This window comes from Camelina sativa, chromosome 10 (genome assembly GCF_030686135.1).
Source record: "Camelina sativa cultivar CO46 ecotype springtype chromosome 10, ASM3068613v1".
In the NCBI taxonomy this organism is placed as follows: domain Eukaryota; kingdom Viridiplantae; phylum Streptophyta; class Magnoliopsida; order Brassicales; family Brassicaceae; genus Camelina; species Camelina sativa.
Window position 1 is genome coordinate 11,204,234 of NC_141889.1, and position 19,417 is coordinate 11,223,650.

The 19,417-nt window shown below is 39.5% G+C and overlaps 1 protein-coding gene and 4 pseudogenes across 3 annotated transcripts; 4 read left to right on the forward strand and 1 right to left on the reverse strand.

Moving 5' to 3' along the window:
- The first annotated feature begins 1,876 nt into the window (after window positions 1–1,876).
- On the forward strand, window positions 1,877–3,026 carry LOC104720288 (LOB domain-containing protein 32 pseudogene; annotated as a pseudogene). The gene is made up of 2 exons (XR_015567765.1): window positions 1,877–1,929; window positions 2,246–3,026. The product of XR_015567765.1 is annotated as an LOB domain-containing protein 32 pseudogene (transcript).
- A 986-nt stretch (window positions 3,027–4,012) lies between these two features.
- LOC147935992 (uncharacterized) lies at window positions 4,013–4,751 on the forward strand. The gene is made up of 2 exons (XM_087468550.1): window positions 4,013–4,374; window positions 4,484–4,751. Exons 1-2 carry the CDS (start codon window positions 4,013–4,015, stop codon window positions 4,749–4,751), a joined length of 630 nt encoding a protein of 209 aa, XP_087324676.1.
- Window positions 4,752–14,118: 9,367 nt separating this feature from the next.
- LOC147935993 (uncharacterized) lies at window positions 14,119–15,011 on the forward strand (annotated as a pseudogene). The gene is made up of 3 exons (XR_015568235.1): window positions 14,119–14,547; window positions 14,632–14,814; window positions 14,874–15,011. The product of XR_015568235.1 is annotated as an uncharacterized LOC147935993 (transcript).
- A 404-nt stretch (window positions 15,012–15,415) lies between these two features.
- LOC147935994 (uncharacterized) lies at window positions 15,416–18,624 on the forward strand (annotated as a pseudogene).
- A 239-nt stretch (window positions 18,625–18,863) lies between these two features.
- LOC147935995 (uncharacterized) lies at window positions 18,864–19,300 on the reverse strand (annotated as a pseudogene).
- Window positions 19,301–19,417: the final 117 nt, after the last annotated feature.

The following is a 19,417-nucleotide window of genomic DNA, read 5'->3' on the forward strand; positions in this document are numbered from 1 at the left end:
CTCCGTTTTATAACATGAAATCTTAAGGATAAATATCTACCCTTAACTAAACTCACACTTGAGACAACCCGTCTGTGGACCCCACTAGCCTCAATTCTAGTTTGCCCCCATAGGTTGGCCCTGCAGGGCATAGATCCTATCAATTGGTGACAACTTGTCTGTGGGAAGGTTGTCAAAGGGTGAGGGACCAGGGTTTGAGGAACGCCTGATGCACTAGTAACCTACTGGTGGATTTGGGTATCCACAGTTATGGGTTAGTATCGATGCCCTGCAGGGCCAGCCTATGGGGGCAAGCTAGCAGTGAGGCTAGTGGAGTCCACGGACGGGTTGTCACATATTTTTATGTAACAACCAGTCATGTGGACCCCACTAGCCTCACTGCTAGCCCACTAGCCTCACTGCTAGCCCACTAGCCTCACTGCTAGCCGCCCCAACGGACCCCAACCTGGCCTTGCAAGGCATCGATCCTAACCCATCACTGTGGATATCCCAATCCACCAGTAGGTTATTGGTGCGTCAGGCGTTCCTCAAACCCTGGTCCCCACCCTTTAACAACCTTCCTATAGGACAAGTTATCACCAATTGATCTGCAGGTCCATATTTTTCATGCTCCAACATTAATGGTGTAGTAACTAATACTAGTTACTAAACTTAAACTTACTAAACTCTTTTACCTCATTCTGAAGCAACCGTCTCCATTTCAAACTCTTGAAAGTAAGTTAAACTTAGATCCATCATTGTTAACTTGGATAACTCTAATACGTCATGTTGATACTACATGACGTATTAGAGTTATCCAACTTACCAATGATAGATCTAAATCGGTTATACTTTAAGATATAAAAAACTATTGATATTTTTTTTGTATGATTCAAGCAATTTAAACTTTCATTTTAAAGTTTTTCCCAAAATAAAACAAAAATTACTGTATATATATATATATATTAATATATGATAAAGTCTCTTATATCATAAAAGATATTTACACGAGCTTGTACTCAAAGAATGTAACTATACAAAATAGTTAAATTCATTTAATTTGTTGATATGACTTTATGAAAATGAGACAATTATTCATTACTCATTATAATATACTCATTCCGTTTTATGTTACTTGTCATTCTATAAAGTTGCATTGTACACATAAAACGACAACTAAAAAAACAGATTGAGTATAGAAAAAATAAGTTAACACTTTCTCAATGTTTTTTTAATACTACCATTTAGAGTAAATTAGGCATACGATAAAGTTTTGTTTAATGTTAAAACTTACATTAATGTAACTTATATTTTTCCGAATAATTTTGGATAAATTAGTTTCTTTAAATGTTAGTATAATTGCTAAAAACAATATATTCATATTAGTAATTTAACATTTGAGTAATAGATAAATAAAAAAAATAACTATTTATTATTTCAATACTATCTACTAAAACACTAATCCATGTGTAGACGGAAATAGTATTATAGAAAACATTTATCGATCATTTGATTAACTAAACTGCGTTCATTTTTATTGTTTTTAGAAAGTGACTCAAGAGGATAAATGATCAAATTTGTGTGCGATAGACAAACTAATAATATAAGATCTTATGTTGATACATTTTAAGGGGATATAATTAAATATAATTAATGCATGAAAATTTGACCAACAATTATAATGCATGGAAAATATGATATTATCTTGCCAAAAATAGAAGTATGTAGTCAAATATAAAAATAATGGTAGATAGTAATTGCAATATAAATAAGTCAAATGTTCGATATTTGACTTATTTATTGGATATTACTATATTACCTTAAATTAGTGATTTAACTAGTCATCTTCAGGTTATAAAACTATGACTAATTTACATTATAGGCATCCTTCAAATTTACAATACTTTCAGGCTTTTAGTGATATAAGATCTTTTAACAGTTTCAATCGAGGTATTACGTAATCTCGGTTTATCTACTAATTTGTTATATAATTCACGTGATATTTATATGTTTATAGGAATTTTGGGAAAACATTTGATCTCTCAAGTTAGGTAGATTTTGTGTAGAATTTTTATGTATATATTTGCTCACTACAACTAACAAGTGATGATTGAATATTTTTGTAGTGTTAATATGGGAGATTAGATTTTCATTTGTGTAAATATTTCAAGAACCAATATTTTTATTTCATCATTTTTAATATATATATATCAAATCTACATATATAGTATTGATGATTTTTTTTCCATTTAATTTTCTTATTTAGGGGATAAGGGAGTAAACCAAACAAAAAGAAATGAATTCCAAACGTTGCGCTATCTGTAGGGTCTTAAAACAAATTTGTGACCCAAATTGCATATACAAAGCACATTTTCCATCGAACGATACAAGAATTGAAGATGTTCATCAAATCTTTGGAGCCAAAAACGTTGCAAATATCCTCAACAATCTTGGATCTGAAGAACAACGTAAGATTGCTGCCAACTCTTTGTGCTATGCGGCTGAGGCTCGTAGACGTGATCCTGTTTCTGGAATTCATGGGATGGTACAACACTATCAGAGTATTCTTAATGATGTTGAACAAGATCTCAAATTTGCAGAGAATGAGCTTAAAAGAAATGTGGGACCGGATCAAGTGCCAAAATTTGTTTATATTCCAATTGAAGATGATTTTCTCACTACATCAACTTCTTTGAATTTTTTTATTGAGAAAATAAAGAGGCTAACCACAGTTGAAAAAAATCAACCTATGCAACTCTTGAAGAGAGAAGATCGAAAGATGGGTGATGGTCACAGTGTTAATGATGCATCAACATCTGCGGGACCATCTGCAACTTTACCTAAGAAGCATGAGTAATAATACTCAACATATATTTCTGTTACCTAAAAACCAAAACCAACAATAATTTCAGTCAAATGTCTTTTAATTTTGTTTTTCTTTCTTTCAACTCCATATCCCATAATAATCTTGTATCCTTTTCCTTTATTTGTCACCATTTCTTCATAAATCTATGTAATTTGTTTAATAAATATATATGTTGTTTGGTTAATCTTCGGTGTTTCCTATTTACTTCCACTGGATAATATTCAGAAAATACATGTTAAGATCTTTTAAATCAATCAAATACTAGATTTGTTGCTAAAACACATGAAATAATAGTTGTTAAAAAATAAGAATGAGATCTTAAATGGATAAGGATGAATACATTTGTATATATATGTATGTTACAATTATAAATAATTTAATTTGGAGAACAATGTTTCATTTTCTTCTAGGTAATCTTGTGATTTTAAATGATAAGTTATTATAATATAACAACTAAAACTAAGAAATTAACAAATGCATGTTCTTAGATATATATATTAATTAACATCACTTCAACTTTTCTCATTTGGTTTTATTTGATTAATGGCTTAAGAAATTATTTAGGTTCATTTTGGTAGTGTTTAGTCTTTCTCACTTGTATTATATATTTTGGTAATGTTCTAACAATAACTAGCTAAACTTTCTTACAAACTACTCTGCTGAGACTTTAAACTCCATATAAAGATAGGAAGTCATTTAACCATTGAATCAACAATATACAAAATTCTACAAAAGGTTTTGCGAATTTCCGAAGAGCACAATTTCTTAAACATTATTGATACAAAACTTATTGGAGATTCCAAAATATTGTAGACAAAGCTGTCCACCGTGATCTCTTGCGTTGCAGAAAAAAAAATCTATAATGCGCATCCAAATCCATATGTTATAAATTTGACTGTTGCGACACAAATTGCATCATAGAAATAATGAAATCATTGTTCGAAGAAGTTATTTATCGCTTATTTTGCGGGTAATATATCATCATTCATTACAATATAAGTAAATCAACATATTTAATAATAACATAATCTATAAAAATAATCTCCATATAAATTTTTCTGACAAGGACAAATATGTTCAGCTTTTCAATATACTTTAAATTTTATAAGTATAATATGGGTGCGTAAGGTAATTGGTGGCAGTGTAGGGGGTAGACCGATCCCATAGATGGTGGTGGATGATGTTTTTGTTACGGAGAGAGTACACTTGATATTTCTGAATGTAGAGGAGGGGGAGCCAAAGATCATTATTGACCGGGAGGTGTTGGATGCTATGAATTGCTTATGGAAGCAGTGTATACTCGTCAAAGTGTTAGGTATAAATGTTACCATCACCTCGATGACTAGGAAACTTCATGAGATCTGGAAACCTAAAGGCGTTATGACTGTGATGGTACGTTTTGAGATTGAGCCGGAGTATTTGATGGCGCTAACCAGGGGTCCTTGGCGAGCATTTGGGAACCACTTAATAGTGAAGGATTGGTCTCTGGAATTTGATCCACTGAGGGATGAGATTGTTACGACCCTAGTGTGGGTATGAATATCAAATATTCCGATCAACTTTTACCACCAGTTGATTCTAATGGGGATAACAAAGGGTTTGTGGAAGCAAATCCGTGTGGATTCAAATACCCTGCAGTTTTGAAAGAGCACGCGTCACGCGGGTGTGCATGGAAATTAACCTTGCGAAACCATTGAAAGGGACAGTGTTGAGTAATGGGGATTGGTACTTTGTTGATTATGAAGGTTTATCTAACATATGTTCATCTTGTGGGTTGTATGGGTATTTAGCACATAATTTTCCCAAGGTGGTGCGAGAGCCGGTTAAAGAAGTGGATCATGCTACTACAGTTGCGGTGGTGAGGGAGAGTCAACAGCCGGGAGATGGTTTCACAATCATGGGATGACCGAGGAGACGACCAGAGCAACCAGATAGCAGAGTTAATTTCAAGGCTGGGGGATCAAGGGCCAATTTGGAAAGGGACCTGATTGAGATATCAAAGAATATTGTGGTGTCTAACAGATATGGTCAGTTAGAGGAGTCGAAAACTGTTACCATACGGGAAGATACTGCTCCTTGTGATGGGAATAAGGAAAATGTTGATGTTGTTGTAAAACACTTAGTGGACTCTATAGACCGGCCCGCTCACAGTCCGTTAGGACATGGCCTTACGGCCCATATACCGGTCCGTGCATGTACGGCCCATCGCCCATTACTTTACGGCCCATGGCTATTGCTTTACGGCCCATGGCCTATCTTATGTACTCGATTACTTTATGGGCTTTAGCCTTTGTACTCCTATATATATACTTGTAACCTCGACAGTAATCAATAAGACTAAGAGATTTCGCTCCCTAAATCCTCTAGTTTACAACACGTTATCAGCACGATAGCCTCTAACCCTAAACCCTAAAAGCAGCCGCCGCTTCCCAAACCCTAAAACCCTAAGGCAGCCGCCGATCTTCTTCTCTCTTTCACAAACCCTAAACCATCTTCGTTCTTGCTCCCATCCGAGATCAAACACCTTTCTGTTCGAAGATCTCCTTGTTCACGAGCATATCTTAAGCTCGTGATCAAGCTTCTATCGACAGCTTGATCGAGATTCGTGATCCGTATTCGGGGGTGAGTTCATCTATTCGTGGTTCGTGATTCCGGACGAGAGAAGTACCAAGCGGTTCGTGGGAGGCTGTTCGTGATCCACGGAAGCAGTTCGTTGTTCTGTCCGCGGAAGCTGTTCGTGATCCGCGGAAGCAGTTCGTTGTTCTGTCCGCGGAAGCTGTTTGTTGTTCTGATCTGCGGAACCTGTTCGTTGTTCTGTCCGCAGAATCTGTTCGTGATCCAGTTTGCGGTTCTGTTCGTGATCCAGTACGTGGTTCTGTTCGTGATCCAGTTCGCGGTTCTGTTCGTGATCTAGTACGTGGTCCTGTTCGTGGTCCGAGAGCGAGAGAGAGAGTTAAAACCGAGGTCTGTTAGCTCCCGGTCCATATCCAGTCAGATCCAATTCGGTGAAAGGTAAAATATGGCCGAACCCTCTTAAAACCCTATGATCTGAATTTGGACTTAAACATGCAGAACCCTAAAACAAACAAGTACACAACCAACAAAGTTTAAGATCTCTAAAACCTAAAACTTAAAAATCGGTTGGTGTTTAGGTTGTTAGATTCCTTGAGAATTAAAACCAATTATATTATGAAGTAAATTTGGTTGTTTGCTGCTTGTTGTGATGCATAAGAACCTAGAAATATTCTGTTGTTTAAACATGTTCTAGGATATTAAAAACCGGACCATTCATGCATCATATTGAAACCGGATCATGTATAAAGATAGGATCTATTCAAGCATAATTGTTCATGTAAATTTCAGCTGCATGAATCATGTTCTAGGATTGTTAAAACTCAAAAACCGAATTTGATAAACTTGAGTTAAGGGTTGAAAATTCCGATTGAACTAAAGACTTTTGTTAAGTTCCTATAAACTTTAAAACATGAAATCGGAAATTAAAACTATGGTTAGGATAAGTTCCTAATCAGTTATAGTAATTATCTAAAACACCCTAAAAACAATATTTACTAAATCCTAGACTAAAAGGAAATTTAAGAAAAAGGAAATCCTATCTAGAAATAAGGAAATTGTTGCATGCATACATATTTGATTTGTTGTCTTTGCATTCATGAATTTAAACCATACGAAATCTATAATAGGCAAGAGCATGTTTCGGTCTCAAATACCGCATGGCCCAAGGGCATGTTTCGGTCTCAAATACCGCATGGCCCAAGGGCATGTTTCGGTCTCAAATACCGCATGGCCCAAGGCATGTTTCGGTCTTAAATACCGCATGACCTGAATAAATGTTTGTTGCATGATTCGATCTCAAATATCGCATGCTAACTATCGGTTGTCTATATTATATGCAGATGGCAAACCTCAAAAGCCTAGACTATCCCACCTTGCAAGCTTCTGGAAAGAACTACTTGGAATGGGTGAAAGACACCGAAATCCATCTAAGGTCAAACGGCCTTGCTGGTTGCATTGATGAGGAAGTTGAGAGCACTGACAAGAAAAAGAACAAGTGTATCCAACATATGCACCATCACATTGCGGAGAGTCTCAAGAGCCAGTACCTCTTCATAGACAATCCACTCGCCCTTTGGACACAGCTTAAACGCCGTTACGGGCACCAAAAGACGGTGCTCCTTCCAAAGGCCGAGTTTGATTGGAAGAACCTAAGGATCCAGGATTATAAATCCGTGGAGGAGTATAACTCTGAGCTTTTTAGGATTGTCTCACTCCTTAGGTTATGTGAAAAAGAGGTGACTGAAAGGGAGCTGATAGAAAAGACTTTGTCTACTTTCAGCCCTAACAATAGAGTTCTTCAGCAACAGTATCGGCATCAAGGCTTTGCCGATTATGGGGCACTCATTGAATGTTTACTTCTAGCTGAGCAGAATGATGAGTTGTTGCTGATGAACAGTGCTATGAGACCTCCCGGTACAGCCCCATTACCGGAAGCAAATAAGGTTGACTTGGGAAAGAAAACTACAATGGAGTCTAAGGAGCCAAAACTGCCCCATAAGACCAACTATGTCCACAGAGAAAGACACTACGGCCAAGGCCGTGGTGGCAGAGGATGTAGTGGCCGTGGCGGCCGTGGCGGACAGGCCGGCCGAGGAGGCCGCAGACGTGGTCGTTTAGATATTTCATGGTTATGATCGATGCATCAACCAGATGGTCTCACGTTTGCTTGTTATCCACAAGGAACCTAGCATTTGCTAGGCTGTTGGCTCAAATCATAAGATTAAGAGCACACTTTCCAGACTTTCCACTTAAGACTATACGTCTAGATAATGCTGGTGAATTTACATCCCAAGCGTTTAATGATTATTGTATGTCCATGGGGGTGAGTGTGGAACATCCTGTGGCACATGTCCATACACAAAACGGATTAGCTGAATCCTTCATTAAAAGTATACAATTAATAGCTCGACCATTGTTAATGAGATCGAAGCTTCCTGTGTCGGCTTGGGGACACGCGGTCTTACATGCAGCAGAACTCATACGCATCAGGCCATCTAGTGAACACATATATTCACCATCCCAACTATTATCGGGTCAAAAGCCAGACTTATCCCATCTCAAAACATTCGGTTGTGCCGTTTATACACCCGTTGCTCCAACACAGAGAACTAAGATGGGACCTCAAAGGAGGATGGGAATATATGTGGGATATGAGTCTCCCACCATAATAAAGTATCTTGAGCCATTGACAGGAGATCTATTTAAGGCCAGATACGCGGACTGTCAATTCGTTGAGTCCGAATTCCCTATGATAGGTGGTGAGACCAGCAAGCTGGTCAAAGAATTAAAATGGAATCAAACATCCTTAAATTGGCAAGATCCTCGAACTCTAGCATGTGATGCAGAGGTTCAAAAGATTATACATTTACAACAGCTAGCTAATCAATTGCCAGATTCCTTTGCTGATCCAAAGAGAGTAACAAAATCGTACATACCAGCTTGCAATGCACCAGTACGTATTGATGTTCAGAAGGAACACAATAAACAAGTTGCTACAGAGTCTAAACCACGTTTGAAACGAGGTAGACCGTTAGGTTCCAAAGATAAAAATCCTCGAAAGTCTAAAGGTGCAAAACAGACCGAGGTTCAGGGAATTATAGAAAAACCAGACATGGCCGCGGAAATAATTAATGTACCAGGTGAAGTTCAGGACGCTGAACTTCAAGAACCTGAAGGAATTGATAACAATGAGGTATCAATCAATTACATAATGTCTGGAATAAAATGGAACCGGAAAAATGTCGACATTGATGAAATATTTATATACAAGGTAGCACTTGAGATAAATGAGGATCTAGAACCCACATCCATATTAGAGTGCACTCAAAGTAAAGATTGGCTTAAATGGAAAGAAGCCATTGATGTGGAGTTAAACTCTTTAAAAGAAGAGAAGTGTGTTTGGTCCGATCTTAAGGACGACACCTACCATTAAACCAGTTGGACACAAGTGGGTCTTTGTAAGAAAGAGAAATGAGAAAAATGAGATAGTGAGATACAAAGCACGGCTTGTAACACAAGGATTCTCTCAAAGACCCGGCATAGATTATGAGGAGACATACTCCCTTGTGATGGATGCAACGACTTTTAGATATCTAATAAGTCTGGCCATAAGAGAAAATTTGGATTTACGGTTAATGGATGTTGTAACCGCCTATTTATATGGTCCACTGGATAATGAGATTTATATGAGATTACCAGAGGGTATAGAATATAAAGGTAAAAGTGGTACTCGAGACCAATACTGCATAAGGCTAGACAAATCGCTTTATGGACTGAAACAAAGTGGTCGAATGTGGTATAACCGACTAAGTGATTATTTAGCTAAGAAAGGCTATAAGAACGACCCAATCAGTCCATGTATATTCATAAAGAAGTTTGCAAACAAAGGATTTGTGATAATAGCAGTCTACGTGGATGATTTAAACATCCTCGGTACCTCTGGGGAAATCGCCCAAACTGTAGAATACCTCAAGAAAGAATTTGAGATGAAAGACCTAGGCAAAACAAAATTCTGTTTGGGATTGCAGCTTGAGTACAGAAATGATGGGATCCTTGTGCATCAAAAGGCATATACAGAAAAAGTACTCAAGGGATTTAATATGGAGCAAGCTCACCCATTGACTAGCCCAATGGTTGTTAGAAGCTTAGACTTGGATAAAGATCCATTTGCTCCTAAGAAGGCCAATGAAGAAATTCTTGGACCTGAAGTGCCTTACCTCAGTGCTATTGGAGCGTTAATGTTCCTGGCTAGCCACACTAGGCCGGACATATGCTTTGCCGTGAACCTCCTAGCAAGATATAGTTCTTGTCCAACTATACGCACTGGAATGGTATTAAACACTTCCTACGGTACCTGCGAGGGACGGTTGATTTTGGTTTATTTTATACTAACCTTAACCATGAAGGTCTAGTTGGTTTTGCTGATGCAGGTTATCTATCAAATCCACACAACGGTAAGTCACAAACAGGTTATGTGTTTACGCATGGTGGTACGGCGATCTCTTGGCGTTCGATAAAGCAGAATCTTGTGGCCACATCGTCAAATCACGCGGAGATCCTAGCCATCCATGAAGCCAGCCGTGAGTGTGTTTGGTTGCGGTCTATGACTCGGCATATTCGGACGGATAGCGGCTTAGAAGACAGCAAGGAAGCAACCGTCATCTACGAGCACAATACGGCTTGCATTGCACAGCTCAAGGAAGGATACATCAAGGGAGATCGGACGAAGCACATACTGCCGAAGTTCTTCTTCACACATGAACTACAAAAGGCCGGAGAAGTTCAAGTGGTGCAAGTACAGTCCTGCGATAACTCAGCCGATCTCTTCACCAAAGCATTGCCGACATCGACGTTCAGGAAGCTCACGCACAAGATTGGAATGCGGAGACTTCAGGACTTGGAGTGATGTTTGGATCAGGAGGAGCAATGTGTGCTGTACTCTTTTTCCTTCACCAAGGTTTTGTCCCATTGGGTTTTCCTGGTAAGGTTTTAATGAGGCAGCATCCCCTAAGCACATTGCAGCGATTCCATCCAACATGGCACGGTCATCTCGTCCAAGGGGGAGTGTTGTAAAACACTTAGTGGACTCTATAGACCGGCCCGCTCACAGTACGTTAGGACATGGCCTTACGGCCCATATACCGGTCCGCGCATGTACGGCCCATCGCCCATTACTTTATGGCCCATGGCCATTGCTTTACGGCCCATGGCCATTGCTTTACGGCCCATGGCCTATCTTATGTACTCGATTACTTTATGGGCTTTAGCCTTTGTACTCCTATATATATACTTGTAACCTCGACATTAATCAATAAGACTAAGAGATTTCGCTCCCTAAATCCTCTAGTTTACAACAGATGTTGTGAATCCGTCAAAGATTGGGAAGATTGTTGCAAAAGGGATTGGTGTGCCTTTGAGAAACGAACTGTTGGGCCATATGGAGGGGTCAAAAAATAAACGCGCCATGGGTAATAAGCCCATTGGGACTACTGGATCTAAAGTAGCCAATGGGCCTAAGTTAAGACACAATCAAGCAAATCGACCCACACTTGATATGGTGTTTGGTCCATCTCGAGATGCGACTGAGTTATCTACATTGGGGAAACACCACCGAGTGGAGAACTTAAGTGGCGGTCGACTGGGGGAGCTTTCGTAAGTGGCGTTGCCGGGATGGCCAGGTGGAGGATGATTTCGTCGACTATGAATCAGACTATAGAGAGTGAGCAGCAGAAACTTGTTTTGCAGAGCAAACCGCCGGAGGAAGTGGCGGATATGGCTAATGCATATTTTCCCCCCAGTGGTTTGGAGCTTAAATTGGGTAGTAATGGTGAATGCATTGTTTTGGAATTTCCGTAAGACAAATAAACCCAACTTCCGCAGAACAATCAGGTACATGTTGAAGAAATTGAGTACAAATATCTTAGATGTTTTTGGGACGCATGTTGGTGGAAAGAATGCGGATCATATTTGTCGTGGGATAGGTTTTTGTAACCTGTTTATGCCAATAGTCAGAATGGGGGGGTCTTTGGCTGCTTTGGAGGTCCTCTAAGGGGTCGGTGGTGATTGTGGATCATTCAAACCAGTTTATTTATGCCACGTTTACATCTAGAAATGAGGTGATGAATTTGATTGTTGCTTATGTTGTTCCATCTGCGTGTCGACGAAGTGGTTTATGGGGGCAGCTAGCCATAGTGGTTCAGGGTCTGGTTGGTCCACTGATTATTCGGGGTGATTTTAATACCATTCTAAGGTTGGATGAGAGAACAGAGACTAATGGGCGACTGTCTTCTGATTATCTGGCTTTTGGGGAGTGGTGTAGTGAACTCTCATTGATTGATATGGGGTTTAAGGGCAATAGATTTACCTGCAGGAGAGGTTATGAGGAACAAACTTTTGTTGCTAAATTGGATAGAGTCTTATATTTTGCTCATGCTCGATTAAAATGGCAAAAGGCTAATGTGTCACATTTGCTATTTTTATCATTGGACCATGCCCCTTTATATGTTCAGCTGTGCCCCGAGGGAAGAGGAGATCCAAAAAGGAGACATTTTCGTTTTAAAGCGGCATGGTTGACACATGGGAGTTTCAGAGCTGTTATCACAATCATGGAGAGTTGATATTAGTACACCAGAGGCTTTACATGTGTTGCAGGGGAAACTAAAGAAGTGGAATATGGAGATTTTTGGTGAAATTCAACAATGCAAGGAGTGATTACTCTCAGATGTTAAGGTGAACCAGAGGTGAGACAGGATGATGTTCTATTGTTGCAGGAGGAAGCTCTTGACAAAGTGGTAGAGGTAGTTCTTGAGAAAGAAGAATTGGTCTGGTTTCTGAAAGCTCAGGAGAAATGGATTGTGTTGGGGGATAGAAATACTCAATACTTTCATACTTCTACTGTTATTAGACACAAGAGAAATAGAATTGAAAGCCTTAAGAATGATGATGGGAAATGGCTGACAAATGAGGTGGATCTTGAGCAGTTGGCTGTAGCGTATTATATTCCATGGATGATGTGTATCAAGAGGTAGAACAGCTTCCAATGGTTGGGTTTGCCAGGCTTTCTTGTGCAGATTTAGTTGTGTTGAATAAACCGTTAACAGCTTTAGAAGTGGAGAGAGCGCTCCAAAGCATGGGGCAGATAAATCTCTAGGACCTAATGGTTTTAATCCTGATTTTTACCAACACTGATGGGATATTGTGGGAAGTTCAGTGATCAAGTTTGTGCTGGGAATCTTTGAATCAAAAATTCTGCCCAGTGAAATGAATAATGTGCTAGTAGTGTTGATAGCCAAGGTTCTCAAGCAAGAGAGGATACAACGATCTTAAACAAGTAATGTCTTTGTTGAATGGGCCAGCGCAGTCTAGTTTTATACCGGGGAGGTTGAGCACAGATAATATCCTTATAGTCCAAGAAGTTGTTCACTCCATGTAAAAAAGGACGAAAAGGATGAATGTTATTAAAGTTAGACCTTGAGAAATCCTATGATCACATCCATTGGAAATTTTTGGAGGACACTCTTAGGGCTGCTCTGCTGCCGAAGAAGTGGATTAGTTGGATACTGTAGTGTGTGATGGGCCCTTCTATGACAGTTATAGTGGAGGTGAAAATGGCGGTATAGTGGGCAACATGGTTTGCAATGGCGGTATAGTGGAGGTGAAATGGCGGTGTGACAATATCTTTGATTCGAATGGTAAGTGTAGGGACTGGGTGCGGTTCATCAAAGATTTGGCTAAGGAGGTGGCCACTTCTCAGGTGAATTGTCGGGTCCGAGCCACTGGGGTGGCTACAGAGAAGCATCTGATTAGGTGGACACCATCTAGCAATGGATGGATCAAACTTAATATGGATGGTGCGTCTTATGGGAACTCGAATTTAGCCGCTGCTTGTGGTGTACTGCGGGATGAGGAGGGCAATTGGCGAGGGGGGGGGGTTTGCTTTACACATACCCAAACAAATATCTTAGGTGAAAAACCCAAACGTCGTCCGTTTTACCATAACCCAGAAATAGGAGTTAAATGGGCTAGGCTCATATTTTTTTTTTACCTCACACGAAATGATGTCGTATAACATAGCGTCCTGAGAGAAACTGAAACGACGTTTCCTGTCCCGGTCCGGCGTGTACATCGCCGTCTTCTTCTTATTCTTTTTTTCCATCCTTCTTCTTCTTCTTTAGCTCTCTCTGTCTGATTTCGTTTGGCTTTAAGCTTTGTGAGCTACTTCTGATTCCGCCCATCTCGCAGCTTCAGGTTAATTTTGATTCAATTCACTCCTACATGGGTCGTTGTGTTGTGCCTCGAGTGGAATTAATTTCTGGGTTTAGGATTATAAAATTTTCTAGGTTTAGGATTAAAAATTATCTAGGGTTTAGGTCTCTCTCATCTGAGAGGAAACAAAACTTAAGGTTATACAAATCTATTGTTGGGTCTCTCTCAACACCAATACCAGTCTATGAAATGAGTAATCTTGTTCATCATCGTCAACGTTTACTCTGTAATTAATGTTGGTTCTAAGTAAAGTTTGAGTTTTTTTTACTTCATCTAGTCCTAAATTTGTTGTTCTTTATGTAGATATGAAGAAAAAGATGATAGCTATTGGTTTTGAGGGTTAAGCTAACAAGATTGGAGTTGGAATTGTGACATTAGACGATACAATCTTAGCAAATCCACGGCATAATTACATAACCCCGCATGGGCATGGTTTCCTTCCTAGAGAGACTGCACATCATCATCTTGACCATGTTCTTCCTCTAGTGAAATAAGCTCTTGAGACTTCTCAAGTAACTCCTGAAGAAATTGATTGTATTTGTTATACGAAAGGTCTTGGGATGGGAGGGCCGTCGCAGGTCTCAGCTATTGTTGTTAGGGTCTTGTCACAGCTTTGGAAAAAGCCTATTGTTACTGTGAATCATTGTGTGGCTCACATTGAGATGGGGAGAGTAGTTACCGGTGTTGTTGATCATGTTGTTTTGTATGTGAGTGGTGGGAACACTCAGGTAATTGCTTATAGTGAAGGTAGGTACCGGATTTTTGGTGAGACCATTGATATTGTTGTTGGTAATTGTTTGGATCGGTTTGCTAGAGTCTTGAAGCTTACTAATGATCCAAGCCCTGGTTATAACATCGAACAGGTAGATTTCAGTTCTATAAAGTTATCTCTGTTCTATAAAGATTAAAGAACAATGTTAACTCCATTTTTCATGTGTTTTCACTAGCTTGCGAAGAAAGGAGAAAACTTTATTGATCTTCCTTATGCTGTTAAAGGTATGGATGTATCTTTCAGTGGAATCTTGAGTTATATTGAAACTACTCCAGAGGATAAGCTTAAAAATAACGAGTGCACTCCAGCAGATTTGTGCTATCTCCTTCAAGTATGGCTATCACTTGTTCTTAATGTTGTATATTTGCCACATGAATGCAAAGTTTTGGACTTTTAAGAGTAATTTGAACGTTGTAGGAAACTGTGTTTGCGATGTTGGTTGAGATCACGGAAAGAGCAATGGCGCATTCTGACAAGAAAGATGTTTTGATAGTTGGAGGTGTCGGGTGTAACGAGCGTACTCTCTATTATTTATTTGGGAAAAAATCCGAATAATATGCCATCTATTTTTTTTTTGAAAGTTTAGTACATGTAGTTATTAAATTGGAAGATTAATACCTGGTTTAATTTTCTTTGCTTTAAAAACAATCGTTTAATTTATAAACGAAGATCCATACATACGACTTAACGCCTGTTAAATCTAATGACGAAATCGTTACCATGGTTAGAAGATTAACCCACATGGTTCATTAGATGTAACTAAAGGACATTGTTGCCCTTTTAGTTTTCCCCCAAATCGATTTCAAGTGTAGAACCCTAAAAGCGATTTTTTCTTCACAGAGAGCGTCTGATTAGTTGCGATTTTGGTTGATTTTGTGGAGGGTTCGACGTACTAACTACAGAGAGATGAGGTATGTAATTTTTCGTTGCAATTTCAATGTTTAGGGTTCGATTGGGTCATGATAGAGGGTTCATGGGGTCGCGAGTTAGGGTTCGAGTTGGGTTTCAAGTTCAATTGGGTCTTTATTAAAGGTTTGAGTGGGTTCGAGTTCGATTGGGGATATATTCGATTTGGGTGTTGAGTTAGGGTTCGAGTCAATTTGGGGATATATTCAATTGGGTATTGATCTAAGGTTTGATTGGGGGTATATTTGATTAGGTGTTGAATTAGGGTTTAATTGGGTGTTGACTAAGGGTTCAATTAGATATTCGATGCCTAATGAATTTTTTTTTTCTTTTTCCAGTGGATTCGATCAAATTAAACTCAATATTCATTTCAGAGGAAATGTCACGTTCAATGATGGATCTTTTCTCTATGTTGGAGGAGAAGAGTATAAAGCGATGTCGATTGATCCAGACTTGATGCCTTGGTCAATTTTCGACGAATTCTGCGCAGAGAATGGAGTATCGGGGGTAGTGGAACAAGTATGGTACAAGCTTCCAAACAAAGACATGTCTTCTGCAAGAGTTATCGAAACAGACAAAGATAGTGGGATTAGGACGTTGTGTGTTGAAGCTGAGAGTGGTGGTAAAGTCGACATATTCATACAACAAGTTGTGTCTCAACCCTCTCTATTTCCTCTGTCTCAACCTGGTGAGCAGTGTGATGTTGAAGTGCCTGGGATGTCTGATGAAGAGATTAATGGAGATAAAACCGCTGATGTTGATGAGAAGCAAGGACATGATCAAGGAGATGATCCAATGGAAGAAGTTGTTGGGGTGAGCATGATCCTCTATTTAGTGCTTTTTACGAAGAAATTAATAGAGAATCTGATGTTGGGGGTCAGGGAGAGGCTGATGTAGAAGCTGCTCGTTTCCAAGCTGAGGAAGAAGCTGCTCGTCAGGCTGCAGAAGATGCAATGCGTAAAGAGGAGGGGGAAAAATTTGAGAGACAATGCATGGATGTTGAGCGTCCGGAGCCTGCTATGGACACAGATGAAGAGTGGGATGCTTTTGACCACTATGAAAGAGAAGTATCAAGAGCTAGTTACTCAAAGGATAAGTCGCCTTACTTGTGGATAAAGCAGATGTTTCGTAATGGAGTGGAGTTCAAGGATCAGCTTTTAATGTATGTATTGAAGATGAATTATGATGTGAAGCTTTGTAAATGGGGTCAGACACAGTTGGCGGGCGATATGCATGCATGAGACATGTCCTTGGAAGATCTTTTGTTATGTGGATAAGCGTGTAGGGAGATGGTCAGTGAAGACATATGTTGATATCCATAATCATGCTGTGAGTGGGAAAGCAAGGATATTGAAACAAGGTGTAATTGGCTGGTTATTAAGAGAAGAAGCAAGAAGAAGGCCGTCTTTGAGTTGGACTGACATTAAGGATGAGATTATGATGAGGTACACGATCTCAGTCTCTAAGTGGATTTGCCAGAAAGCAAGGAGGATAGCGTTTGATTTGGTGATACAAACACAGAGACAACAGTTTGCAAAGTTGTGGGACTACGGGAGAGAGCTGAAGAGGTCTAACGAGGGTACTCACACATATATTGTTAACATTCCGCAGGCTAGTGGTAAGCAACAATCTGACAAGTTCTACGTCTGTTTTGTGGCGCTAAGAAGAACATGGAAGAATTGTTGTCGTCCAATTATAGGACTTGATGGAGCATTTCTGAAATGGGAATTGAAATGTGAGATTCTAACAACTGTTGAAAGGGATGCAGACAATAGAATTTATCCAATTGCTTGGGCAATAGTCAGAGTTGAAGACAATGAGTCATGGTCTTGGTTTGTTGATAAGCTGAAGAATTATTTGGATTTGGGAGTTGGCGATGGATTGACTGTTATGTCAGACAAGCAGAAGGGGTTAGTCAATGCATTTGCGGATTTGCTTCCAAATGCAGAGCATAGGCATTGTGCTCGACACATATATGCCAATTGGAAGAATGTTTATGGTGACTACACACATGAGAGTTTTTTCATGGCCATCGCATACAGTGCGACAGTAGAAGATTTCACTTATAATATGGAAGCTTTGAAAGTATATGATCCACCTGCAGCTGAGGATTTGATGAAAATAGAACCGGGTACATGGTGCAGGGCTTTTTCAGATACCATTCTAGCTGTGAGGATATGTGTAACAATCTCTCTGAGAGTTTCAACCAAACAATCAAGGACGCCAGGAAGTTGCCGGATATCAATATGCTTGAGGAAGTCAGGAAAATATCCATGAAGCGCATAGCTAAGCTGTCCAGTAAGACACAGAAATGTAATACGCTGTTTCCTCCTAAAATTATGGAGATACTTGAAGCCAACCGCAAGTCAGCTAAGCTTGCAACCAGTGGAAGCTCACAGGCATACCTACTCCACATGCCATCTATGTCATCACAGAACACAATAATGACTCGGAAGAGTAAGTAACTTCGAAATTCTTTTTTATGCTTAACGAAGATTGTGAAAAGTATTGATTCTCGACTAATGTAATGTTTTATGTGTGGCTATGTTGATGGACATTTACAAACAAATGTCTGGCAAGATACATATAAGGAGAACATAGAACCTATAAATGGTGAAAGGTTGTGGCAGAGAACGGGCAAAGGACCAATTGAAGTGCTTGATAAGGGGAAAAAACGAGGATGCCCAAAGAAGTTTAATAGGATAAAGGAGCCAGGTGAATCATCAACTAATCCAAATAAGCTTACAAGAGAAGGTAAAACTGTGACTTGTAGCAACTGTAAGCAAATTGGTTACAATAAGGGAACCTGCAAACAACAAACAGTCCAATTACCTCCTCCACGCAAAAGGGGCAGACCACGAAAAAGTCTGGTAAGTAATCTGAATTAAATGTGTATGATGATAGTTTGATTTATTATAACAATGTGATATCATTGTTGCTATAGGATAATGATGACCCTTGGAGCATCCACAATGCACCAAAGAGGTGGAAGGCTGCTCAAAGCCAACCGACAACACCTGTTGCACAAAGTCAATTTGCACAAAACCAAGAAATTCCGCAGCATTCAAGTGCTCCCAGCAACTAAAAAAGTGGTACAGAACGTGCATGTGGTCGTCCTCCAGGACGTGGAAATGGTTGTGGCAAGGCGCAAGGCAAAGGTCGTGGCAAGGACGACGATGCTCCAAAACCGTCGATCTTTTTTATGTTTCCTTGGTCTGATAAGGTGTTTGATGTTTGGCGACCTCAGAAAAAGTCAGATTAATCTATCTATGTTTTAAACTCTTGTAGGATGATTTCTGGTTGGATGTTGTCTTTGTTTTCGTAGGATCCTGTTTTTTTTTGGTGGTAGGATCCTACTATTTTCTGACTAACGGCTACAGATGAATGACATTACAAGTTTATTGGATTTTAATATTTTGGATTTCATTGATAAGATGAGAGTAACAAACATACATCGGTAAACAACTGAAAACAAAAACAATAAAACCTCCCCAACATAACCTACTTCCCCATTGCAAGAATCATCCCAATTACAACAATGAAACCGACCCAAGCCAGCAAGATGAACTGTTGAAGCATGTTTTCCCTCTCAATAGCTGCCATTACTGAATTTTCGAGCTTCTTCTTCTCTTCATCCTTTGTCTTCAGCAAATCGGTGTTGGAACCACTCACCCTTCGTTCATTCATTGCCCTAAGAGATTCTTTGAGCTGATTGATCTCATCTCTAGCCTCTAGTAAGCTCACCTTCTGCCACCCATATGGTGAGTGTTCATCTGCCCACACTTAAAGAATCCATGAACAACACATTTATAGAATCTTCTACTTGGATTGTCATTGGTCCATGACTTCGAAACAGTCATAACTCTACCACACGTGCTGCAAAGAGGACCCCAGCTCTAGCTCGAATTCGCATCAGACCCTGAACCTTGGCTCACCATTCTCTCAAACCAAATTTGACAATCGAATTTTTTAGCTTCTAGGGTTCTTAGACTTGAAATCGATTTGGGGAAGAAGAAGGAGGGCAACAGTGTCCTTTAGTTGCCTCTAATTAAGCA